Source organism: Biomphalaria glabrata, chromosome 14 (genome assembly GCF_947242115.1).
Source record: "Biomphalaria glabrata chromosome 14, xgBioGlab47.1, whole genome shotgun sequence".
In the NCBI taxonomy this organism is placed as follows: Eukaryota; Metazoa; Mollusca; class Gastropoda; family Planorbidae; genus Biomphalaria; species Biomphalaria glabrata.
Genome location: NC_074724.1, coordinates 9,051,630 through 9,079,566, shown reverse-complemented (window position 1 = coordinate 9,079,566; position 27,937 = coordinate 9,051,630). Strand labels below are relative to the sequence as shown.

The 27,937-nt window shown below is 32.6% G+C and overlaps 1 protein-coding gene across 3 annotated transcripts in view; it reads left to right on the top strand.

Moving 5' to 3' along the window:
• Positions 1 to 2,979: 2,979 nt before the first annotated feature.
• Positions 2,980 to 27,937, top strand: part of LOC106065944 (uncharacterized) — a 32,905-nt gene continuing 7,947 nt past the window's right edge. The window contains exons 1-9 of one of the 3 annotated variants that reach the window (XM_056010854.1): positions 2,980 to 3,241; positions 8,808 to 8,852; positions 8,982 to 9,093; positions 10,208 to 10,371; positions 12,485 to 12,683; positions 13,560 to 13,835; positions 14,560 to 14,697; positions 14,869 to 14,890; positions 26,704 to 26,737. In XM_056010854.1, coding sequence (XP_055866829.1) covers positions 9,006 to 9,093; positions 10,208 to 10,371; positions 12,485 to 12,683; positions 13,560 to 13,835; positions 14,560 to 14,697; positions 14,869 to 14,890; positions 26,704 to 26,737 — 921 coding nt within the window. In that variant the 5' untranslated portion in view covers positions 2,980 to 3,241; positions 8,808 to 8,852; positions 8,982 to 9,005. Of the gene's footprint in view, positions 3,242 to 4,362; positions 4,446 to 8,807; positions 8,853 to 8,981; positions 9,094 to 10,207; positions 10,372 to 12,484; positions 12,684 to 13,559; positions 13,836 to 14,559; positions 14,698 to 14,868; positions 14,891 to 26,703; positions 26,738 to 27,937 lie in introns of all 3 variants that reach the window. The other 2 variants (XM_056010857.1, XM_056010855.1) reach the window with 2 other exon arrangements.

Genomic DNA, 27,937 nt, shown 5'->3' with positions numbered 1-27,937 from the left:
TGCTTACGTCTTTTTGAAGACTTTTACTTTCATTGAATTTGATTGAATATTACATATAGATATATATATGTAGGCCTATACCGTAAGCGTAGTGGGGGGGGGGGGCAAGGGGGGAACACGCAGAGGGGTGCCATAGTTTTTTTTTTTTTTTTCTGGAAATGTTCAATCAATTTTTTATAATTAATTTAACTACCAAACAGTTTCACATAAAAAAAAAAACAACTTCTTTCATTACTTGATGTCTTACAAATTAACATTATGCTTATTTTAATACCAATTTATCTTTTATCCTTAATTCTTATAGATATATCGTAAGATAGAAAATAAATAGATATCAACTATATAGATAGATAGATAGATAGATAGGATTAACGAGGGTGTCAAGCACTACGACCAACCGCATTTACTTTTCCCCAACTAAAGTCAGGTACCTATTAGAGCTGGTTGGACTCAGAGGCGCCCAAAGATCCCGAAATTAAAATCCCAGTCTTCACCAGGATTCAAACCCGGTTCTCGGTTCGGAAGCCAAGCGCTTTACCGCTCAGCCACCCCGCCTCCAGATAGATAGATAGATAGATAAATAGATAGATAGATAGATAGATAGATAGATAGATAGAGATAGATAGATAGATAGATAGATAGATAGATAGATAGATAGATAGATAGATAGATAGATAGATAGATAGATAGATAGATATGTTTTATTAGTTTTATTAGTCTCCGACGAATTGAGTTGATGAGTGGGCTATTCATAGAATTAGAGATTTTTGTGCTGTCTTGAGCTTCATGTGTCTTTAACAATTGTGTGTTTGACACAAGACATTTTTTTTTCTGAAATTAGGGTTGTGAAATTCGAGTAGCTTAATTAGTAAACGAAAATAATACATTCACAAAATGGCTATACCTCATAATTTTTTTAATTGTTTGCGTTTTATACACCAGCTACACAGGTCTACAGGTATTACAGATATAAATGTAGGGCTATACAACTATATATATCACAATCTATGTTTTAAATCAGTGTTGTTTTTTTTACAAATATCTTTTATATAGCGCAACTTTCGTTATATAGCATGCTCAAAGCGCTTTGGTCTAATCACTAATCTCATTTATGGACTAGTGGGGAGAGGGAGTATCTGGGAAAAGTTTTTTTCCGTGCTGCTTTTAGACGCTCAGTTAGTCAGATAAACACAACTCTACTCGAGTCTGGTGTCTAACCTTGAGCCCCCTTGATACCTAGCCAAACCAAATTTAAGCGTACTTAGCCTCTATGGTTCCCAGAATTGAGCCATGATACCCTTTTTATAGTCACAATTTGCCCACGGTACGGACCTCCATGAAGAAGACTAAGATTACTTTAATGATTCTTGTGGAAATTAGTTATGATGACAAAGACTTTTTTCTCAATTAAAAATAACACAACGGAAACAGTCAACTAAATAAAACAGACACATTGAGTGACTTCACACAGACATTTTGATCCTTTACATGTTTCCTAGTCAACTAGTGGCGCTGATAGTCTGACCTAGTAACGAACTAACTAGTTTTGTATCGTTTGGTTGTAGTCTTGATTGACAGAAGTCGACCACTACAGGACGCCTTGACCTAGTTATGGTGCAGCGACCCGGGCATACTACCCTGCCTCATAGTGGCGCCCGGGTGGAAACGATCGTAAGAGGAAACGATTTGGCTAAAGGGTAGCAAAACAAGACTTCCGTGGGGGTACCTAAGGGGGTGCGAGAGCATCCTCATTGCACTGCGTGGAGTTGTAAAAAGCTCCCTTAACCTTGTCACAATCCATTCCAGGCGCTGTTCCTCAAGGGGCCGTTACATAATAAATGGCGTGTCCCGCAAGGTTAGCCTGGTATAGAAAAGAAAAATGGCGGGGGTTTTTAGTAGATCTATACGCGGCCTCTTGCCGCGAGTCTTACCCACCCGCTAGACACAACAGTGTACACTGTTTTCATACAGACCGGTAAGAAGGAGCTCTTGTTCATTTTTGCTGGCCTAGAGTTCCAAGAGCCGGACAGTTTAAGAAGAAAACGGTGGAGCAAATGGCTGTTGTCTTCCAAGAGTTTTCCGATTTTACAGAAACATTTTTTTTTAAGTTTTGTTTAAATATAGTAATGTTGTGCGTGCGTTTTTTTTTATGCTCTTTTTATATAATGTTGTCTGAGCTGCGCAACAGTTTAGATGAAACGTTGTCTTGCCAACAAGTTATTCCATATGTTAATAAATTTAGCATTGTCGTAGTATCAAAATTATCCAAGATTTTCTGATGTAATTAAAAGCTGTCAAGTTTGTAAAGGAAAAAAAATAGCCGATAGCCTAAGTATTTTTTTTGGTCATTGTTTTAAGATGATCTTCCCATAAAAGCTTGCGTGTTGTCAGCAATGACGTCTAGATATTTCTATGAGTGATAGATACATAAATGCATACCACAGAAATTACAATTAAAAAACAACAAAAACAAAGATTGGATGAAAAAAGTATTTATTGAACTTAAGACTTTTGTTATGAATAAAATGAAAACAAAAATGAAGTGAATGAAAGTGGATTTTATTTGTTTATTTATGTTCGTCTCAACTGTTTGTGGGTAGCATATCGCAAATCACCAGGAGAACTAATTTCTAATGTTGTTTTTTTTTTTCTCTTTTTTTTTTTGAGGCTTTTAAATGGCACTGAATCCACATTATTAACTTGTAAAATAGTCTTCTACTAATACGCTGATATACTTCAAAGAAGATGTTTACACATCGCTTTCTGCGGGCGTTTCTTTTGAACCACTCTGGGAACCATTGTTAATTTAAATTATGTTCAATGATTTCTTTGAGCAAGTTTTATGGTTCAGTGATGGTGTCTGTAGATTTATTAGTTTGGATCCACAGACCTATATAAATTATATGTCCGATTTGATATTGTTATTTAGAATCTATATAGGTCTGTGGTTCGGGAATTTCCTTTGCATATAATATTAAATATAGATCTATCTACTAGATTTTAGAATTTTAGAGCTAGTCTATTCTACTCACTAGAAATTCTAGATCTATCTAGATCTTTGTCTAGATCTAAATGGTCTACTAGAGTAGTGTTGGGTAATCATGAATGTGAGCGTCAGTCTAGATTTCTAACTGTCTGCATCTTAGTCGTCTTAGACTTAGAGATGAATCATGAATAGATATCTAGTTCTGAATACACACACAAAACTTACAAAAAAAACATTAAATTTACTTGTTTGAAGGTATATGCCTTACTATTTGACTTATTTTATGTCAATATGAATATGAATATTTTGACTTTGTAACACTTTGTTGTCTTGGTTGCCAAGACTTGGTATTAGTGTCAGTACTGACTGTCTACTATATACTATATACTATAATATAGATCTACATCATCACATCTAGATAATCTACTACTACTTACGTTTAAGTGTCTTTTTAGAAGGCCTACTTAAATTATAGGTACTCACTTGGCAGGGGTGGACTGGCCATACACTGATACAGTATATGGGCATGGGCATTCTTCAGGCCAGTACAATTAGGCTGGTAGGGTCAACGAAAGGGCCATATGAATGTCAGAAAATTGTTGTAAGATTTTATAATATTCTCTTTAAAAGCAACACTCTAGGCTAGCGTTGAAGAGATTACTTCCAAAAGTTAAAAGACTTCTCTCTTGGCTGAAATCAATCAACAGAAAAGGATTTACCCCAAAATTTAAAAATATATTGAAGGGAAACCTTGGCTTAAAGTTTGTGGAAATCATTTTTAAAAAATTAAATAATATAATTGTTAGAAAAAGGAAAGAGTTTATATAGTTAATTATATAATATTATTATTATAATTTATTCCTACAAACAAGCGTGCAGCACCGGTTTTAAGCAAGTGTAACAAAAAAAAATTAAAAAATCTCAAAATACTAAGTTGGCAACACCTCTGTAACATCATTGTAAACAAAAGGGCAGCGTGCTGAGCAAACTTGACGTCGCTAATGCTTTTTTGTTGATGTCATATAGATCTAAATATAAAAGTTCTCTTTTTTACAACCAAATGTATTTTAAAATTTTTTAAAAATTTTCGGTGAATCATTAATTTTTGACGCTCACAATCTAGAAATTTAGACATTATTTATGTATGATAATCTATCATCTAGAAAGTAATTTCAAAATTTGCTAGGCCTTACACACTACAGTGCTTACTCAGTTACTGTTACACAATTACTCAGTTACTGAAAGTTACTGGTAACTCATCACTAACTGGGCTTACAAGTTACTCCCTTAGCCTTACTCCTTGGCTTAGGCTTAGGGTAATTTCCACTTTGTAACATAGATAGCTAGTATTAATACTACGATTCTCTCCTAATCAGGCCTTCTGTAAACACTGCTAAGACACAACACATCAATCATAATCATTGATCAAGAACTTGACAACAAGGCTCCAAATAATCTGGTACTTTAATTAATAAGCCTATTTTATATAAGGGTCAAATAAAACAGCCAATATGACACAATTGGCAACACAATCAACTACTACAAGGTTATACTGTAGATCTATATCACGTACTAAACTCATTAACTCTACTGTCTCTTCCTGGACTCATACTTTTCACTGGAGGACTGCACCAGGACTGACTTCATGGCTGACTAACAGTCCCGGTCTCAACGCTCTCCGGTCTTAAACTGCCGCTTTCCTACACACTGTCTCTGGTACACGCAGTGGTCATATTTGCATGCAAAGTTCATGCCAGTACTGTCCCTTGCCCTTCGATGTAGCACGCTAAGCTGTATTGCTGGCCTGTGTCACAAATGTCAGCTGATCACACGCAGTTAACCCTATCGCGCCGCCAATAGGGTTATAACAATATAGATCTAGATCTACATTAGTACATAGCATTCGATATTACTGAATACTTCTTAATACTAGGTATTCGTAGTATTCTAGTTTTAGTTAAGTTATACGTTACTATTTATTTTATTACACTACAGTAATTACAGCATTAATTTAATCTAGATCTATGACTTAGTCATTGATAGATTACTAGATTCAAGATTGTCACTAGTCACTATAGATCTATTAGTCTATACTAACTAACTATAATAATTTTTAATTATATTATATATATATATATATATATATATATATATATATATATATATATATATTATATATATATTTATGTTTACGCCAATATAAATAATACCCTAAATATAGGGCCTATGGCCTAGTGAAATACTACAAGTATAAGCATAGTAAACTAAAATCACTGAAATTAGAGAGTAGAGTGTAGGCCTATTCATTGTTACTTGTAGAGACACTTCAGGAAGAAGGATAAAAAGTAAAGTGGATAAAGATCTAGATTAGATCTAAATCGTCTAAATCTAATATAAAGGCTATTGGATTTCCTCTGGCACTAGAAGAGTGGTTACCCTTTAAGCCCTGTTAAAGCTAGGGTGCCCTGCGTTGGCTTCAGAAGGCTTGATTTCAAATTCAGGTCATTCCTCTCTCCCCCCCCCCCTTTTTAAATAAAATTAATTAAATTTACTTGACTGATCCAAGCAGCTTGTATTAACTTGTATAAATTCCTCATCCATTTGTCTATAATAACACAATTTATATAATTTAATGTATTACTACTCATAGTTAAACTTAGATCTAGATTTGATGTCAAAGAGGTTGCCGGGTCGTGCAGTTTGCGGGCTGGACTGTCATTCAGACTTATTGATGGTCCCCGGCTCAAACCCTACCCTCTCCCATCCTCATTGTCTTGCAGTAGGTTTGGACTAAGAAGTTAATTATCTTCAACTCGGAAAGAAAATCTGATGCATGAAAAACATTTTACAAGTGGGGCAGGTTGATACTTTCAAGTGTACAAAAACTCAAACATTTTTTAAACTCTTGCTTAAAGAATCAAACATCTTAATAAACTCTGAAACAGGTGAAAGGCATTAGACATATCTATAATCTTCAAATGTTGTTATTTTTACTTAAATTATATTCCTCTTATGCCATGTCAAGAAGGACAGGTTCGAAATGTAATTTTCCCACTTTCCATATCGCTCAACTCTGCTTTAAAACTAACCTCACACCCAAGCCCAGTGACTCATTTCATTTGTTTTAGACTTCAAAAGGCCCTATCTATTTTGGGATATTGGGTCCAAAAAACATATATATTATGTCATCCTTAATATTTCTTGGGGATCCTAAGCTAAGAGTTAAATAAGCTTGTGAAATGTGTTACCTATAGATAAACCGGGATAACAAAACAGTATAGATCTCTCTACAGTTTGTATAGATCTCTCTACAGTTTGGTTCACCAATACCAACAAAAACATGTTGCTGCTTGCACAATGTCAAGGATTTTTTATTCTATTTCACTTGCTAGTCAAATTTTTTTTTCAAATCCAATATAATAAGGTACATTTTTATAACTGGAATATTGAATATGTCATCTAAGAGGTGTTTTGCTAAAAATAAACGATTCATGGACCGATCCCCTAAAAGTGAGATATTACTGAGAATAATTCGCTACTATTTAAGATCATTTATAATAAATACGTTAATGCATTGCATCTAATGTTGTTTTCTTTACAAGAACAAGTATCAGTTCTGACATTTGTTTCTTTAAACATGATCTGCTTTGTATTCAAGTCTTTTATCACTAATTTGACCCCCAATGATTTTCTCCTTTTGTACCTGTAATGTTTTACTTATTTTTAATTTTTTCCTGAAACAACCTACTTGAACCATAAAATGCAGCGAACTTAAGTTTCTTGGAATATAAAAGCCACTGACAGTGTACTTTTTTCAATGTTTTGTACATGCTGCTTTTATAATACAATGGTAACAATTTCCTACCATCTGTATTACATGAAAATATTTTTCATGTTGGTTATGTTGGATAATTTTGAATTAAAAGTAGAATATTATGAGCATTACATTTTTCAGGCCACTTACAGGATCATTTGACATTAGTGTCAATCTTGACTGTCCAAATTCTTAATTTTCAGATAAACTATTTTGTTGCATTATTTTTTTAATCTCTCCCTTACAAATTTTCTTATACAAAAAAAAAACTATCTATCTAAAGGGGAGATGATGTAAAGGTCATCTGTTTCTGTGGCCTATGATTAACAAGGGTGTCATGTGGCCAGCACTTCGACCAACAATCTTTGCTTTTCCCCAACTAATGCCATTTGAGCTGGGTGGACTGAGAGGGGTCCAAATATCCCTAAATTATTCATCCCAGTACTCACCAGGATTTGAACCCTGGACTCCCAGTTCAGAAGTTAAGCACTTAACCACTCAGCCACTGCACATGCAATTTAATAATTTAAATAAATATTAAGTAATGTCAAGTATTTATTGAAAAGATACAGTTTAGAACTGACTTGAGTAATAGTTGTACTACAAAAAGAACTGAATTAAAAATATGTCAAACTATTAATGCAAAATAACAAGATCTAAATGTAGATCTATATCTATATCTATAATCACCCCAAAATATTCTACGCTTAACTAACACTAACAGACATTAAAAAATGAAAGTGAAAATGTTTTTAAAATTGACTTTTCAATCAATTCTTACGGGTCGGGCTATTAGACTAAACAATAATATTTATATGTAGTAAATAGATTTTGAAGAAAAAAAAATGTTTTGGCTGATCTGTTTCTGTAAGCCAAGAAATGGGTAGATGCTTATAGATAAACCTTTGGAAATCCTGTGGATGTTTGTCTCTTTTTTTTCAAAATAACTTCTCTTGTATGAAATTTGCCTTTTTTTGTTTCAAAGGATAATGGAATAATTAGAATTTATATAAAATATAAAAATATTTAAGCAATATATTTAAAAACAAAAATAAAGGTAATCCTTGAATAATGATTTGGTTGCTCCCTAAATTCAGTCTTCTGTGATTAATACAGTGTGAGAGACATAACAAACAAGAGGTGGGGTTTCAACTGAAAATAGCGCCCTGCAAGACAAAAGTCTGGTCTTTGGAGTCTACATGCTAGTTGATTTACAATATATATGCCTAGGACATGATAAACACAAAAAATGTATCATTCATCACACTTGTCAAATAATAAATATAAATGCATAAATATGTTTGCATTGAACATCTTCTCATCTCAACTGTACCTTGACTTTCATCATAGGGGTTCTGTGACAGCGTAACCAAATCCCTCCACTTTTCTCTGTTAGGAGCTATTCTTAGCAGGATATCAAGAGAGAGGCCTGTTTATTCTTTTATGTTATCCAGCCAGCTTTTCTTTGGACAATCTTTCTTTGTGCTCCCTCCACTGTACCTTCAAGAATGACTTTTGATAGTGAGTCATGTCCAGCTCAGTTTTTATCTCTTCAGAGTATTGAGAAGTTCTTCCTTTTTTTTTTCAAGTCAAATTGTTGTTTTGTAAAGGTATCTGATACCCTGCATTTTCAAATAAAATACTCAGAAAGACACAAAAAGGCCCATTCCTCGTTCCATATGCTAGGACAAATTTGTACAAATGCTCTTTCTTCCCTAGTGCTATTAGAGCATGGAATGGGTTGCCTGAGCCAGCCAGGAAAACCAGTGGCTCGGTAGAATTTAAGTCATGGGTTTACATGCATGACTAGATGCATAACGCATAGGACGTAATCATCTTTTTTGAAGTAATGTCTGTATTTTATAAGATATGAAAAGATTTTCTGAAGCATTTTCTCTCAAAAGCTTGGATTTTTCTTTGAGCCTCAGCATTCAGTGTCTTTTCACAGAGACTATTATTAAAAAATGCAATTTTATTTTTACCTGAAAACTAATTTTACTCTTCCAGATTTTCCACAGTTTGGTCATGTCAGTGGATGCCAAGCTTAAATAGGTTTTTATCTCTTATTTTGAACATCTTACACTGTCTGCTTATTTTTTTAATTTAAAAAATAAAATAATTTTAAACAAAACATATATTTTACTAAGTAGTAAAAAAATAAAAAAATAATTTCTATTACAGGTCTAAGTGTTTTATAGAAAAAAAATGTGGTCTACCAACTTTAAAAAGATGGACATAAATTTAAGACTCGGCAAGGCTCTCGGGCTCCTAAGTGTCCTAATGGTTCATATTGGTAAGTATTAATTTAATTTTGTTAACAAATGCAATTATTTTATAGAGCCATATTATTTATTAATACTGATGCAAAAAAATGAAGTTATCTTCAATCTGAACATAAAAAATAATCATAATTTTATAAAATTCTAAATGCTTCTAGTAAGATCATAGGCAACAAAAACAAAAAAACGCACTTGGACACCAATTTGAGAAAAAAACATTGTTAAGAAAGCTACAAAGATTCTAAGTATAAAATTCATCCTCTTCTTCATGATTTTAACATTTGACCATCACCAAGAAGTTATGAGACATGGATCACAAAAACCAATAGACACAAAAACTCTTTTATTCCTTTGGGGTTTAAATCATTGAACAAAATGTAAGTTGGAAATTTTACTTGTAATATATATGAGAAGCTGGGCCATGAGAGTATATTTTTTGTGCTATCATACAATGTATTTGCTCTAATTATGTATTTTTTTAATTATTTTTTTTTTAGTAATGCACAATTGTGAAAAAAATTTCCTCACGGATAATAAAGATTATTAGTAGTAGTAATAGTAGTAGTAGTAATAGTTGTATAAATAAAATGTAATTATTTCAATTTTTTGGACTGCAAAAAAAGTTTCTGACTAAGCTAAACTTGTTACAACATAAACTTACTTCTTAAGTAACACATCAAGGAAACTTGACAGAGAACACAAAAAATGAAATTTGCTTACCAGTAGTTTAAATGGTTCTAAATCTGACATAACAATAAGACATTACCTTCAAGGAAGAATGTTAATATAAAAATGAAGACATTTTTTCAACATTTGATACCGAAGAAAGTTGATTTATGTTAAATCCTACTGCATCCTACTGCATGTTTGTTTAGGTAATTTCAATATTGCTGTTTTAAAGTTTTTTCTTGTAAGTTGAGAGATTTAAAATGAAATACATTTGCTTCCATTTATGTTTTTAAATTAAAAAAAGCATTGCTTTGTTTGCATCATATAAAATAATGTATGAAATATGACACTTTTAAAATGGAAAATGGATTCTTATATTAGTTTTTTTTAAAGCACTTAGATGATTTTTGTTTTATTTTTGTCTATATGTTATATTTTGTAAATCTTTTTTTTTTTCAGACTTCAGTACATCTCAAGAGGTAAAATGGACCAGCAACAACTTTAAACACTGCAATCAAGAAAAATTCATAATGAAAGCTACATTCAGCAGAACTAATGATAGCTCTTTCATAGTAAAAAGTGCTGAGTTTGCTGTTTATTTATCAAATCAAAAGATTGATGGAGTAAGTATTCATGATGCTTCTTGAACTATTATTTTAACTTTTTAAAAATATTGTTCTCTAAGATTTAAAATGCAGTCTTACAATATTTTCATAGCTAGATTCAGTTGGTTTGGTTAAAAGTAGAAAAAGAATAATATCTTTAGATTATGCATATTGATAAATCCTTCGATATAAAGTAAATAATAATGATTGAAGAATTGTTAGCTAAAAGAATATAAATAAAAAATATAAGGAAGGATCACTGGTTACAAAACTTAGATTTGAATATAAATTGTTTTTGTTTTTTCAAAGTAAAGTAAATAATAATAGTAATAAGGCTTGTCTGAGTCTTAACGATTAAGGAGTAGTGCATTACTTTACATTGCTATGAAGTACTAGCTGTAAAAAATTAAAATATCCCTTTCAAACCTTTTGATCTATGGATTAGACGATGTGAAGGTCATCTATTTCTTTGGCTGGTTTTAACAAGGGTGTTTTGAGGCCAGTACTTGACCAACCACCTTACATTTCCCCAACTAATGTTAGGTATCCATTAGCATTGGGTGGAAGGGGCACCCAAAACTACCTTAAATTCAAAATCCCAGTCTTAACTGGAATACAACCCAAGACCCTTTGGTTCAGAAGTTAAACATAGCTGTTTCTGGTGGTCAATTTAGGTTCTCTTTTTGCCATCTACATCTGATCACATCTGACCGCATCGGTGGATTTTCTTTTGGTCTCATATGTTTTATCCCATGGAACTTTGTAAGAAATCTCCAATCTCTTTTAGAAGCCGTCTGCTGACAGATATTCTTTTCTATGTCAGGGAAAATAAGTTTTTTTTTAAAGATTGTCTTTATTCGGCACATCTGTTAGCCAAACACCTTTCAGCTCACCAAGTAAATAATGTGCTATGAAATGATTCAGCTATGAAAATAATATAAATGAAATATGAAAAATAAAAACTAATTACAAAATCATAGGTCTTACAGTATAATTGTTTTTATCACCGTTCAGTATAAACTTGGTGATTTATAAACACAATCATACTTTAATTGGAAAAGATAAATGTATGTAATTATTAACTTTTAAATGAAAACAGTTCTCAAAAGTATTTGTAGGTCACTTCTTCTTCTTCTTCTACCCAGCTTTAAACTTTTAACATTCATCGCTTACAGCTCTTTCAATCTCCAGCCCATTTAACACTTTTTATAATGCATTGACCAACCAAGAAGCTAAGCTTCTCTGTTATAGTATACAGGTTTTGTTTCACTGATACAAATTAAAATGACTTATAACTGAAAGGACTGCTGATATTCCAGCTCCCATTCTATCAAGAAAATACAAATTGCATCAAAGACAAACATACAATAAAAAAGAATGAAGACTCAATTGTTTTATAATTTTTCAAAGATAATATAGATTGAAAAAGCTATACACCAATTTTAAATGCATGAACATACAAATACGAGTTAGTTTGCATTAAGAATGGTTTTCAAGAAGACAAGGCACTAGGAATTGTAAATTACATTGTTATACCCTGTCACTTTTTCTTAGCCTTTCAAAAATGCCAAGACTTAAGACCCTCAACAAGAATAAGTTAAGAAATGAGCAGTTCTTCTAGCTATTGCAATCTTTATATTTAATGTACATTTTAATTTTTTTTATTGGTACTTCTATATGAATGTCTTCATGCTATTCTCAAGTGGATGTGACAAATCAGCCTGCCATTTAACTTCAGCTTTGCTTGTATACGAATATGTTTCATGGTAAACTAAAAAATCTTATATTACCATCTGACAGAAAAGCTATTTAAAAAGAAAAATTTGTGTAACGTTTACCCACATGTCTACAATGATCACTGTAGGTTTACTTTTCATTGTCTCTGTGGACTTCCATATTCAATAATTCACAATACTTGTATCCTTAATCTTACTCCTAAAATTTGAAAGTTCTGCTGTATAATATTTGTTTAAATTAGCTTACAGATTGGTAGCAAAAAGCTGGCTAGTTGAAGAAGAAGAAGAAAGCCTTTTTTAATAGAAATATCAAGTTTATTTTCTCAGTGTATTAGGTTTATTAGCATATAGATATAATTTTTATTATTCTCCATTTGTAATATTTAAAAAACCAGTGCCTTGTTTTGGACCTTGACACAAAATGTGAGCCATCTGACTCCAAGTGTTACTGTGAAACTAAAAGTAAAGATGAGTTGGTCATTGTATTTGCTGTGCCTGCTAATAAATCATATATTGGTGCAAAAGCAAGAATCACATATCCATGTGCTAACTTAGTACTCTCCAAAAAGTCTGAGGATTTAAATATTTCAACTGGTGAGTGGCAAGAATATATTTTTTTCTTTTTGATTTATATATAAGGTTTGTCTTCAAGTCAAAAGATTACAAAGGAGTTTAATATTGAATGTAGTTTAATGCAGACCTGTGACCTATATTGTATCACATCTAATGCAGACAAAACCATTGTCTGCCAGAGGTTAATTTATGTTCTCTTTTCACCATCTACCCATGTCTTCTGCTCTTACTTTCCATTTGTAAGAGATCTCCAGCTGCCTCTTTTCTTTGCTAGTTAAGGCAGTCTGGTGCCTGACTTGAGTCTTTTATGTGTTTTTTTTGTGGCACCTTTGTTAGGCTGTCCTTCTTTAACCTCACAAAATAACAGCTGCCACATTTCCACGCTTGTAGTCTGCAGGCTATACACATTTTTACAAACATATGGCATTCTTTCATTTGGTGGGAAAATAAAGGCAGTTCATCAATGTGTTGGTCATATGAAACAATTCTGAAAGTTTGACTTCAGAATTGAGTAAGTCAAGTCCTTAATGCTATAATTTTAGTTCTTTTTTTTTGTTCTTTTTTTTTTTAAATAAATGTATTTTTAAATTTAAAAAAAGGATAGTTCCCCTTTCAAACTTTGTGATCTATGGGGCAGATGTAAGGTTATTTGTTTAACAAGGGTGTCATGTTACCAGCACAATGACAAACTGCCTTTACTTTTCCCAAACTAATGTCAGGCACCATAGTACCCTTGCAGCTGAGTGATCAAAGAAGCCCTAAAGATCCCTAAATTAAAAATCACAGTCTTCACCAGGATTCAAACCCAGGACCCCTCAGTTTGAAAGACAAGTGCTTTACTACTCAGCCACCGCACCTTCCAAATTTATTAATAGACCTTAAAAATTTGTATTTCAGAAAGTGAACCTGTTTTGAAAATCAGTAACCAAGAAATAGATCTCTCACATCAAACATGGCATGAGAAAGTCCCAGTGGATATTGAGTTTTGTTGTGACAAAAACCCGTCAACACCTTGCACTGCTTACATGATGAAGAATGAAAAGAAAGAAGATAATCATAGCAGATGCGTTTCATTTACAGAAACATCTACCAAATACTTGCAGTATAAAATGTATTCAACTCATTGTGAGAAGAATTCAAAGAGAGCAGATTTGATTTTTTTTTCTCAGTTAGGTATAAATCTTTTATATTGGTAATAACAGTTTGGTCAGTTACCTTTTTTTTTTTTTTTTGTACGGTAAATGGTTAGATAAATTAATAGTTATATTAAATAATTAAATATTACTATCCAACAGGTCATGGCTTTTTTAAATGAATGGAAACATTTGCCAAGCCCTTACCATAAGTGATTTTAATAATAAAATAATACTGTCAAAATTGCTGTTAAAAAAAAACTCCAAGGCAAAACAGGCATACTAATGTCCATGAAGTTTTTCTTCTCAATTAAGATTTTAAAAAATATTTTTCATTTATTAATTAGATTAGGCAATGAACAAATTAGATAGGGCTTTAAATATATTGTAAAATATTTACAGATCATGCCTTAAGGGTTCACTGGCACCGCCTCTGTCACCTTGATCGCCACTTTCAATAGGTCACAGTCCTTGTCACTCTACCTTTTGCTTTGGTGGAAATCAATAGTCTCTCCTTGCTGATGTAATTAGTCCCTTCATATTCAGCTCTGAATGTAGCACTGGTGCACATTATAAGCATGAGCTATTACAATATATTACAATATATATTTATTTACTTTATCTTTCTGCTGGTTGATTTGAAAATAGATATTAGTAGGCCTACAGAATATAGGGACCAAAGACTATAATGAATATTTTTAACTTTGTTAAATGTATTTTAGATCTTGATCTCAATCTCACTTTTTTTTTCTACTTATAATCAGATGATGAAGACAGTAAAAGAGCAGAATCAGAAGGAGCTAATGAAGGTGTTGAAGTTTGGGTGGTTTTTGTTATTTGTACTGTTGAGATTGTTGGAGCTATTGTAATTAATATTATTATAGCATCAAAATATTGTCCAGGTAATAAATGTCTGTACACATTTTAAAAAGTAGCTAATAATATTTTAAAATTGAATTATATATTGTTAATTAGAATACATTTCAGAAAATGAAGTGACATTATTTTTTTCTATACTAGTTTTTATTTAAATATTTAAAAACATTCTAAATTTTTTCCTATTTTACTTTCAGATAAACTTAAAAAGTTCTCTGTGTAAGTAGAAAAAATATTTTAATTGTTTTTATTTACCCACACAGAGTTCAACTGTGTTACGACACAAGACTCTTTGAAATAATAATAGACTCTCAGGTTATTACTCTATAATTACTTTAATATTACAACCAGTTATGTAAATACGAACATTTCATTTCTCTTCCTGTCAATTTCTCCCGGCTTCCCCTTTTCAACATCACTTCCATTCATTACACAAATTCGCACCATTATTCATGCACACCGTGCTGTGTTACGACCGTAACACCCCCCTTGTTTGCCAAGTTCGATGTACATCGAACGTCTTTTAAATATCAAATAAAATTATAAATCACTGTTCAATATAATTATATTATCTTCATTAATTCTCATTCTTTTAAACCAGGTAAAAGCCAACAACAAAAAAAAAAAACAACCTCCAACAGCAACATTACATATCACCATTCTTTACATTATTATTTTAGGTTCAAAATTACTTACATCCATCCCAATGTATAATGTCCAGACTTCCCCAACGAACCAATCAGAATAAATCTCATAATTCACAATTATAAACTATAATTAACTATGTAATGGTTTCATCAAATTCTCAATATAACACCATATATTAATATCTCAACACCTTACATATATAACAAAGCTTCGTCAGTCAATACAGTCTTCGATTACATATACATGTAATATGTGTATATTTACAAAATGTTCCAATCTGTTATAGATGTCTATTCATTACACTGCTATTCATTGTGTTCTCACCAAAATGATTTTACTGACATTATTCTTTTGACCAACCAACAGAAACAAAATTGACGTGGCCTAGCTCCTTTCCTTACTTCCATTTCTTTTCCTCCTTGGGTACACCGTGATAATGTGTCAGCTATCACATTGTCTTTCCCTGGTATCGTCCTGACCTCAAAGTTGTAATCCATAAGTTGCAATGCCCACCTGGCTATTCTGTTGTTCCCTAGTTTATTTGTATTAATGAAGGCCAAGGGAGCGTGATCCGTCCATAGTTCAAATTTAGCTCCCATTAGGTAGAACCCTAATTTTGTTATACACCATACAATGGCTAGTCCTTCCTTTTCAATGGTGGCATATTTCAACTCAGATGCTGTCAGTTTTCTACTCACATATAAAACAGGATGTGGGACACCATTCCATTTTTGCATTAGACAGCCTCCTATTGCAATGGCTGATGCATCTGTAGCCAAAATAAATTCCTTAGTATTGTCAGGTAATTTCAAAATCGGTGCCCCAGAAAAGAAAGTTTTAATTATGTCCAGTGCTTCTTGACATTCCTCTGTCCACACTATATTGTTAGGTTTTCCTTTCTTTGTTAGATTTGTTAAGGGTTCAATTATTTCTGAAAAATTTGCGATAAATTTTCTATAAAAGTTGCATAACCCCAAAAGGCTTCTAATTTGCTTCTTTGACTTTGGTACCTTAATGTCCAATATTTTTTATACTGTTTCTTCCAGTGGTGTAATGTACTCATTTTTAATCTTATACCCCAAAAATGAAATTTCACTTAGGCCAATTTTTATCTTTGTTGGTTTCAATGTTAAATTGTTTACTTTGATAATTTTAAAAACCTCTCCAAGGCTTTGTATATGCTCATCCCATTGCTCACTAAAAATGCATATATCATCTAAATAACAAATTGTGTCTCTTCTATGGCTGAATAATTTGGCCATCATTCTGTTAAATGTGGCTGGAGCATTTACCAAGCCAAAGCTCATCACATTCCATTGATATATGCCCGAAGGTGTCTTAAATGCCGATAATGGTTTAGCTTCTTGTTTTAGAGGTACTTGCCAGTATCCTCTTGACAGATCCAACGTGCTAAAAATCTTTGCATTTTTTTTAGCTTAGTAAACATTTCTTCTGCTTGTGGCATTGGAAATGGATCAAATTGTGTGACTTTATTCAACTGTCGATAATCCACACACAATCTTAAGTTGCCACACTTTTTTTTAACAAGCACGACTGGTGCAGCCAGATGGTTCTATCACTCCAAGTGTTAGTAGTTCGTCAATTTCCTTCTGTAATGTTTCTCTATGGTGTAATGGGATCGTATATTGTGGGTGTAATGGGATCGTATATTGTGGCAGTTTATTCGGTACTTTGCCGGTTAACTTGATATCATGTTCTATAATACTTGTTTTTCCAGGTAAATCCGTAAAAATATTCTTATACTCCTCAATTAGTGCCTTGATTTTTTTAGCTCTATCAAGAGAAAATCCATCCACCGTGACATCCTTCCATGTTTGCCTACTTTCTGTTGCCACTGTCTCTATTGGTCTAAACCTTTCCTCTGTCTCCATTTCTTCCGTCACACAGGCACTCATTGTCATTGACTCATCTTTACTCCTTTCTTCACTTCTTTGTCTTGGTGTAAATTCTTTTAACAAATCCACATGAAATATTTTTAACATCGAATCAATGTCTATTTCATAATCCATATCGCTAATTTTCCTTGCTACTTTGTATGGTCCCAGCCAATTTGTGCCCGAAGCATTATTGTTATCCTTATGTAAGACCAAAACATCTTGTCCTACCTCTAATTCCGTCATTTTTCTATGTTCATTCACTCTGGAATGTGTTAATTCATTTCTCTCTAGCATCTGTCTATCCGCTTCTTCACATGCCTTTATAATCTGATTTCTAGTTTCTGTTACAATATCATAACTGTCATTAGTTATTACATGATCATGTGGGATTATCAAATCTTTCAATATTGTCATTGGACCTCGTGGATTTCCTCCATAAATCATTTGAAATGGTGAAAACCCTGTTGTTTCATTACGACTCTCCCTGTATGCAAATAGTATTGACGGTATTGCCATATCCCACTCTTTGGGTTTATCATCCATTACTTTATATAATGATTTCTTTAGATTGACATTAAAACGTTCACAAGTGCTCTGTGGATAATACGAGGTTGTAAACCTTTGCTGGATCCCAAACATGTTCAAGAATGTTGTAGCCAATTGATAGTTGAATTGAGTGCCCCTATCTGACAATATTTCTCTAGGAAATCCAAATCTTGTAAACAACGTATATAATGCTTGCACTATGTCTCTGGCTTCAATTCGTTTGAGTGGGATAGCTTCCGGCCATCTGGAGCACACGTCTATCACAGTTAGGATATAACGGTGACCCCTATTTGATACCACTGGCATTGGGCCGATTAAATCAATCGCTATTTTACTAAATGGTCTATCTGGTAAATCCATCCTTTGTAATGGTGCTTTTATGTTTCTTGCTCCTTTTCTAGAACATAATTGGCACGAAGTCACATAACTTTTTATGTCCTTATTAATTGATGGCCAATAAAAATTCTGAAATATTCTTTGTTTCGTTTTGTGTAGTCCCAGATGTCCTGTGTGTGCTATATCATGTCCATTTTCCATTACAAGCTGCCTGAATTCTCTGGGTACCACAAACTGGATTACTTTTTTTCCATGCCATTCAATCTCTCTAACAAGAGTTCCTCTTTCTACATAGAATCTTCCTCCTCTACCTCCTTTCTTTGCTAGTTGGCGTAACTCTGGATCATTTTTTAGCGGCCCCCGTAAGGGGAAAAAGCTGCTATTAGGATTGTGCAAAATGTCCATCTGTCACACTCAGATCTCGAAAACTAGAAGAGATATGAAAAATATTATTTCATCATTAAATGCGGCTTGAAAAGTTTAGGTGCAACGGCTACTTTTGGTTTTCTAAAAGCAAACCGTTTAATTTATAAAATTAATTATGCAAGCGATTTTTTCATAAAAATACACCAATTCTAAAACAATTACGTAAATGTAAGGGAGGCAATGTTACAATATGCTAACAAAGATGGACAATTTTTGTGTATTTTCAGTATCACAAAGTCAAATATATTTTAAAAATGTACAGGAAATGTTTACAACAAATATAAATAATAGTTAAAGATGTTTTTTCTAGTCAACTAGCTGCTAAAAATAAAAAAAAACATTTCTGTTTGTTTATAAAGGCTAATAATGCACTTTGTATTTCAATATCACGCACATTTTTTTAAATGGACTTTTTATGCAGCGATTTTCGTGCAGTAGCGTAACGTCGCAACATGATCAGGTGCTAAACCAATTCCTTAAATTTAAAAAAAAAATCAGATTTTATTTATTTTTTGTTTAGTGCCCCCATCCGAATAAAAGAAGATTATTTTTGTGCGTGTTGTCTGTTGATCGGTCTGTCCGTCACGATTAGATTAAAAAAACTAGAACTCTAAAAGGTATTGAAAATCTGATTTACCCTTTAATGTTCCTCCCGTAACATCTCAATAGTTTTAAGTATCTAAAAATTGATTGTTCCGGATTTTTTGTTTGCAAAACTAATCAACCCCAACAAATGTTTGTTTGCTCTTCTAATTTATATTACATTCAATTTCCATTCTTAAACGTTGCAAAAACACATTATCAATAATATGTTGTTCCGTTTTTTTATGTAAATAGCATATTAATGCTAAATCAAAATCTCTATACTGACTTATATTTCATTAAGTGTAAAAATGTTCCGGATATTGTTTTATAAAACATGAATTATGCCTAATGATTGTTTGAAATCGCATAATTTACTAATATTACACTTATATTATTTGACAATGCGTCACTATAATTTGGTTATCAATATCAAATTGTTCCGTATTTTTATCTTTAAACAAATTTTAAAAATATCGACAATAGGTTGTTCAGGGCTTTAAAAAAAAGTAATTTACTAGAATTGATTACTGAAAATTACTTTTTAGACATTTAATTTTCTTGCTGAAACATAACATAGAAGTTTTGTAATCGATAAAGAATGTTCCGGATTTTGCTTCTTACAAATCGTAGCCAGAAATTTCCGAATTTATTTAAAAATCTACTAACCCCAAATAATTGTTTGAACTCCCTCTTCTAATTAATAAACAAATAATCTAATCATTTACGAAATAATGTTTTTACGGATTTTTATGAAAAATATTTTAACTCACTACTCTCTTACAGTACATTTAACTTTCTACCTAAAAAATTAAAAAATCTAATTATCGTTAATATTATGTTCCGATTTTTAAGGAAAACAGAATCCAAACACCAAAGTAAGGTATGAAAATCTCACCACATGGCTGTAGTACATCTAATATTTATACGAGACCATTCAAAAAATTTAATTAACGGTATTACATTTATCTGAAATTCTCTTTTTCTTTTACTATTTATACAAAACATCCGGAACAATCTATTATATAAACTTTTCAATTGTGTTCATACCTAAAAATTATTGCGATGTTTTGAAACGTAAAATAAAGGTTAATAAATTTTTTATAACTTTTAGTTGTTGTTTTTTTATATCAAGATGACGGACAGACCGACTGACAGACAAAACGCAAAAACAATGCGGCTTTGATCCTCTTTAAATAAATTCTATTAGAACTCAGTGCACCAATGTCTATGAACCCTCGTTAAATATCACGTGTAAATAAAGACATTTTTTTAGCCTATTGTGAGGTAATGGAATTTTTTTTCTTTGACGTCATATGGAATGAATTCTTTAAATGAAAGGCTTAAAGAACGCACTTGGTGCACCAATGTCTATGAACACTCGATAAATGGCTCGTAATGATGAAGGCGATTTTTATTCTAGCTAGGCCGTGTGACATAGTGTTTTTTTTTCCTTTGACGTCATATGGAATGAATTCTTTAAATGAAATGCTTAAAGAACGCACTCGGTGCACCAATGTCTATGAACACTCGATAAATGGCTCGTAATGATGAAGGCGATTTTTAGTCTAGATAGGCCGTGTGACGTAGTGTTTTTTTTCCCTCTGACGTCATATGGAATTAATTCTTCAAATGAAATGAAAAAAGAACTCGGTATAGTAATGTTTATTAAGCCTCGTTATGTGACTCGCGTTTAAAAAAGGAATGATATCTTGATTTAGATCTAATCTAGATTTTTTAAACTAGATCTAGATTTTTATTACAGTATATCTAGATCTGGATTTATATTCTAATTAAAATTATTTTAGAGTCTAGATCTAGAATTTCTAGATCTAGTTTAGACTAAAATAGACTAGATTTAGATGTAGAATTTCAATTTCTAAACTTAAAGTGTAAAAAAAAAAGTGTAGATTTTCATTTCCAAACGTTTTGATCAATATTGCAATGTTTTAATATACTAAAACTAATCTACTATTTTTTATTGAATTTAAATTTAAATTTACGGCAAATGAATCTTGAAACATTATTACTTTTGACCATCAAAATTAAATCACCTCTTTAATATTATTTGCGAATATGCAGATCCGACAGGGATCCGACTTCGACGGGGGCCGCCTCTGAGTTTGTGTAACACAAACTCTCTTTGTAATCTTGTTTGTTTTGTGATAAATTTTTCTTTGTTAAATCCAATGTCTTTGATTTCAATTGTTTCTGTGTTTTCATGTTGTTCTTCATCTTGCTCTTTTTCCTTAGTTGATAACTCGAACAACTTTGCTAAATCTCCTTCATCCACATCTTTACTACAGGATCGAGTAGTGGCCATTCCACAACAATTTTTCCAAACTTCTATCTCATTTTCCGTGCACTTCTTTATGTTTGGTATATTGCCAATAATCAAATCAATTTGATCATGGTCTATAACACATGCCTCTACGATCCCGGTATAATACGGTGTTTTAATGTTCACTCGGGCCACGGGTAATCGAACTGTTTTACCATCAAACATAATACATGCTTTGTTTTTTCCAGTATATTCATGATCTTCAACCAATTTTCGGTTTATGCCAACAATAGTGCTCCCAGTGTCCCTTATCGTTCTTGCAGCCTTATTTCCTACAAATGTTTGAAAACAATCTAGACTTCCCGAACTCGACAATAACGACAAACTTTGATCTCTTCCATTTCTTCTGCCATCATATCTTCCCTGTCTATTTCCTTGATATCGCCCTCTGTAGCTATTATACTGGCCTTGTCTACTATCTATTTGGCTCCTTCCTTGTCCTCTAAACCTATTCTGTCCTTCATATCTAAATCTTCTATTGTTGCTATAACTGTCTTGTGTTTCTCTAGCTCTATTAAATGCTACTATTTCTTCAATATCGCTACCTCTGTTTAACTTTTTTTCAGGATGTGCCACTTTGTAATTCCTTATTAATTTTACAATCTCATCTACAGATTTTGGCTTTCTCTCCAGCAGGAATATTTTTAGTTCGTCCTGACTCTCATAAATTACTTTATCCAGCATAAGAAATACCTTTAGTCCATCAAACGTCTTCTCTATTTTTGATGACTCTGTCCAATTGTCAAAGTAGCTATTCATCTTGTCTAAAAATGTTTGGGGATCCTCGTTGGTTTCAATGGTGCAATTAACATATTGTTGACGATAAAACGCCTCAGTTTTTCCAAATGTTCGTAGTAATTGCTCCTTTACTATTTGGTAATTATTCTGATTCATGCAAATCTTTGACGGTACCTCCGCTGCAAATGACTTCGATAACAAAAATGTCCATTTATCTTCAGGAAAAGCCAATTCTTTCATTTCAATTTCAAACTTCTTTAAGAAAATATTTATGTCTATTTTATTCTCATCAAACATTGTACCTTTATATTTTGCCAATTTATTTCCAGACACGTCATTTTTCTTTCCAGTACCTTCATCTTTAGCTTTTCCTTTTTTTATTTCCAACTTTTCTTTCTCTATGGCTAACCTTTCTTTCTCCATAGCTAGCTTCTCTTTCTCTATTTCTTTATCCATTGCTAATCTATCTTTATGAATAGTTAACTTCTCTTTCTATCTTTCTTTTTCCATGGCTAACTTCTCTTTCTCTATTTCCTTTTCCATGACTAACTTCTCTTTCTCTCTTTCTTTTTCCATGGCTAACTTCTCTTTCTCTATTTCCTTTTCCATGACTAACTTCTCTTTCTCTCTTTCTTTTTCCATGGCTAACTTCTCTTTTTCTATTTCCTTTTCCATGGCTAACTTCTCTTTCTCTATTTCCTTTTCCTTGACTAGTTTCTCTCTTCCTATTAATCTTTCTTGTACATATTTTCTCAGCTCTGCTCCTTCTAATTCCAATAGTCTCCCTTCTTCTTTCAAAGCAACTATCTCAGCTTTATCCGCCATTTGTAATTTTTCTTTATCGAGTTATCTGACCATATCCATTAAATATATTTGATTCTCATATACTTAATGCCTGTACCCAACAATGTCCATATCTAAATGTAATGTAATGAACCAAACGTTTAATGTTATTCGAATACAAATATGTGTGTATCTACTTCCCAGAATACTCTTCTTCCTGCTGGTATAACTTCTAATGCTAGTGTATATTCTCCGCCTGTGTTATGAATCTGTTGTTTGTCTACCTATGTCGTAGTCAGTGTATATCCGTTGGTCCTAAATGGGCACTGTTCTCCACCGTATTCAAAATTCACTATTGTCGCCCACAGCAGTGCTAATAATCGTACAAATTTCCATTAATATTGAATGTTAAAGGTTATTGTTGAGAACTATGACCCGCCAAAATAATGAAGATGTACTTCAGCAGCCACTGACATGATTTTTTTTTTTTTTTTATAAATTCATGGCCCATCCAAATACAGTGGGTAATCCCTGACGTTTTCACATTGGTGAATGTAGAGAATTGACCGTCATAATAATTCTAGTGATATAAATCTAAATTTACATGTTAATCCAATTGATTAATTCAGCAATAATGTTTTTAGTTACGTTTCAACTAAAGGTTTATGTTTACCAGTGAGTCTAGTACATAGCTTTAGAGATTTAGATGACGCTAACTCTCTCAATCTTAATAGATCTAGAGATTTTGTTACACTTTGTAGTACTAGTAATACCTCAGTAGACAGGAATTAGATACCGATATAACGCAGGTCTTGCCTTTTCCGTTGGGCGCCACTTGTTACGACACAAGACTCTTTGAAATAATAATAGACTCTCAGGTTATTACTCTATAAATACTTTAATATTACAACCAGTTATGTAAATACGAACATTTCATTTCTCTTCCTGTCAATTTCTCCCGGCTTCCCCTTTTCAACATCACTTCCATTCATTACACAAATTCGCACCATTATTCATGCACACCGTGCTGCGCTACGACCGTAACAAACTGCTATGAATATTTTTTAATGTATTTTTTTTACTACCCTTTATCATCATTTTGATATTGCAAGTATCATTCAAATTTTATTTATAGTTTCTTCCATGTAAAATATTCAAAAACATATCACATAGTCTAAATTTATTACAAAGCTTATATCAACTCACTCTGTTCTGTTCTGTTCAGTATTGTATTCTCTGCTATGCTGACAGATGCATTCACATAGAAAAAACATCTGGATAAATACAGCATACAGATTTGATGGTGGCCTATTCAACCCGATGCGGCTCAAAGCAAAATCAAAAACAAATTCATCCGTAATCAGGGACTTGCTATTTGCTGATGACTGTGCTCTAAATGCCTGCTCTGAAAATGATCTGCAGAGCATAGTCATTGACTTCTCAAGAGCATGCTCAGACTTTGACCTTACCATTTACACAAATAAGACTGAAGTTTTATATTTACCTGCTCCAGGAAAAGCCTACTCAGATCCATGCATCAAGATAAATGACATGATATAAATGCAGTGGACATATTCACATATCTTGGCAGCACACTCTCCAGAAACGGAAAGATTGATAATGAAATCGACCTGCGAATCGCCAAGGCTAGTGCATCCTATGGCAGACTGACTAAAAATGTCTGAAACAGAAGTTGTATCACTACAAATAAAAAGCTAGGGATCTATCGCTGTCCATAGGTTTCTTTGCCACTATCTCTCCCCTTAGTGTTGTCCAGGGCTATGCCTTCACAGTAGTCAACAACAATGTCCACTGCTTTGAGGTCCTGTTTGATTACATCATATATCAGAGGTGGGGATGACTAGTTTTTCTTGAACCTTTTGCAAGTTGACCATAAAGAATTACTTTTAGGATATCATCATATTCCAGCTGGCGAACATGACCAAGCCAAATCAGGCAGCGTTGTCGTAGCGTTGTAAATTGTTAGGACGACCATTCGAGCAAGTATGTCTGTATTGCACACTTTTGTTTGGCATGTGCTTTCTGGATTCTCTGGAGGAAGTGCAAGTAAATTTAATTACATTTTTGCTGTTGCTTTGTCTGAGTAACTCATGACTCACTACCATACAGCACTATAAAGACACTATCAAGAGCTTCTTCTAGGAATGTGATATTGACATTTACGGCTAGCTCTCGATTGCTCCTCATAGCGAGAAGCTTTGAGTCTTGGAGTGTCGATATTTGAAGCAAGAAGAGTGGCCAGGGTAAAAGAGAGCTGAAGCTTAGAGAAGAAGCAGGCCTGTCTGCAACTGACCAAAACAACCCATGACACGTATGCGGCTGTCTTTTTAAAGCGAGGATTGGACTTGACAGTCATCTTCGATTCCATAGAAAATGAGAAATGTGCTCATCTTTGATCTCAAAGGAAGAGCTATATATATTCTGTACAGTAGCATGCTCAAAACAATTGCCTTATTTATCTAAAAATCTGGAACCCAAGTAACAGATTTCATGTATGCCAGCAAGCTTGATGGGGGATATCATTGTAGCAGTGCTATCACGTTTTCTTTCTAGCAGGTGGCTCCATCATGTTTGTGTTCTTTGTGCTAGTAGTTATCTAATACTCTTTGCGGGCCTGAGAGAAATTAGATATTTGTGTGTTTTGAGCAGGAGGGATTTTTTTGGCTTAACTAGCTAACTCAGAATCCAATAGTCGTCTGCCTTGTGACTATACCGGCTTTGGGAGACAACCCTGAGGAATAATCAAGAGCTGGGGACCCATACGTAGCTTGTAGCACTCAGTGTAAACAACTTAGCAGTACCTGTAATTCTACTGATCCCAAACTGGATAGTTGTTACAAAGCTGGAATATCCAAAAATGAAAATGTATCAGTATGGAAAATGTAAATGTCTGTCTATGGTAAAATTAACATGTAATGATTCACAATAACCTTGTTAACACCACTTTATTCAACAAAAAAATGGAAGTTCCTTAAAGTTTAAAACATATTCCTTTTTTTTTTTTTTTTTTTTTTTGCAGAAATTATTTTTTTACAATGAAATAATTACTAAATATCAATGCTTATAAATTATGTGCACCAGAAATAAATTTTGTTTCATAATTGTAAATAATTCTTGGCATTAAAAAAACAAACTCCAGAATGTTCAGTTGTCATCAGGAAAAACTACATATCCTTTAAATTGAATTAATTGACTTAGATTCATATTTTCTTAGTGATTATGTCTTCCACACTACTCTCCCTTTGTAGACACTGCACCCAACCAAAACCGTAAACCATATCCTTTTTTGAATGCCCCTTCCTAATCCACCTTAGACAAACCCTACTACCAATACAGTCCATCATAACCAACAACCCTGTATGGCAGTGCTAAACAACTGAAGAAAACAGCACATTTTTTCCTTGTCAAAGCCTGAAAAAGAGCTGACAGCTCAGCAGTAAAAAGCTGGCTAGAAGAAGAAGACGAAGAATGTAATTTAGTAGTCATTTTATGGTAATTATTTAAATTGGGACATAGGTATGACTTTATGTAATGTCTAAATGACACATGACTTATTCACAGATTATCTTTTAAAATTGTGCCACAGAACTTCTACCATCATTTTTTTTTCGTTTATTGTATTTAGAAATTTTAACTTAATTCATGAAATAATTTAATGCCTTGCATTATGTTGTATTCTAATATATGTTCAAAATAGTACCTTTTGATTTCAGATACTACCATGATATTGAAGATCTTAAAAACAAAGTAAGTCATTTTACAACAAATTTCCTGCAACTTTAAAAATTTCATAGATGATTAATTCTGTTAGGATCCTGTTATGTGCACTGCTAGCAAGAGCACACAAGATTCAAAGATTGTTGTGAATAGGAACTTGTTCTGCCAAAAGAAATGTTTAGGACAAGGCAGAAAGGAAGGCTTAGACAAAAGATAGTTTATTTTTGTTTGCCCGTACCTCATGCATTTAGTGACAATAGTTTGTTATTTTATATTATATTGTATTTTAGGGGACACTGAAAGGGGAATAGCCACTATAAGTTTTGCGTCTTCTGTCTGTCTATCCATCCCCTTTAAAGATCCTGTTTTGATCCCCAAAACTAGAAAAGATAATAAAAAGAAGACTTCATGATATTTTATATCTTTCACAGTTCTGATGCAACAGCTACTTTTTTTTTTCTTTTCTGAAAGCGAATTATTTAATTTAAAAAAAAATCAGTATGCAAGCAATTTTTTTTCACTATTAATAGTAAAAAACTTACGAGGGTATATTAATACGAAGAGAGTATAGTAATAAGTGAAATAGTTTTCCTGTATATTTTTTAGACATATTTATGTCAAGGGTTTTAGTTATTTTCTAATAACAATCTATACTATAAAGTAGAACCGTTTGACCAATTTTGATAAGACTTGGCAGAAATTTTCCTTGGGTGCTAACTGAACAGTGATGTATGTATAGTAGCCCTAAAACAAATTTAAGACCCTCAAAAAAAAAAATTGACCAACTCTATGAAAGAATTATAAACTTCATCTATCTAGGCAATGATTACATATTTTTACATGAGAAAAGATCATAAAGATCTAGATCTAAGTCTAATTTTAAGAACTACACTTTCGGCAGATAGTTTTTTACTTTGACAGATGAAAATACAAAATATAGTTAATTTATTTTTTTATTTAATAAAATTAAGCTTCAAATTTGTGATTCAAAATCATTTTGACATAAATTTGTTCCTTATATCTGCGAATTTAGAATTCTTGACGTACATTCTTTCATTAGACAATACTGTAATGTTACACATGTTTCTATTCCTAGGTCTAAAACTCTAATTCAACTCTAAGATGATATAACTTCTCTTCACAAAGATAGTTTTATTCTTTAACACATCAACATAATAATTATAGTCCATTCATTTCATATTTTAATCAAATCAACATTCAAATTTGTTT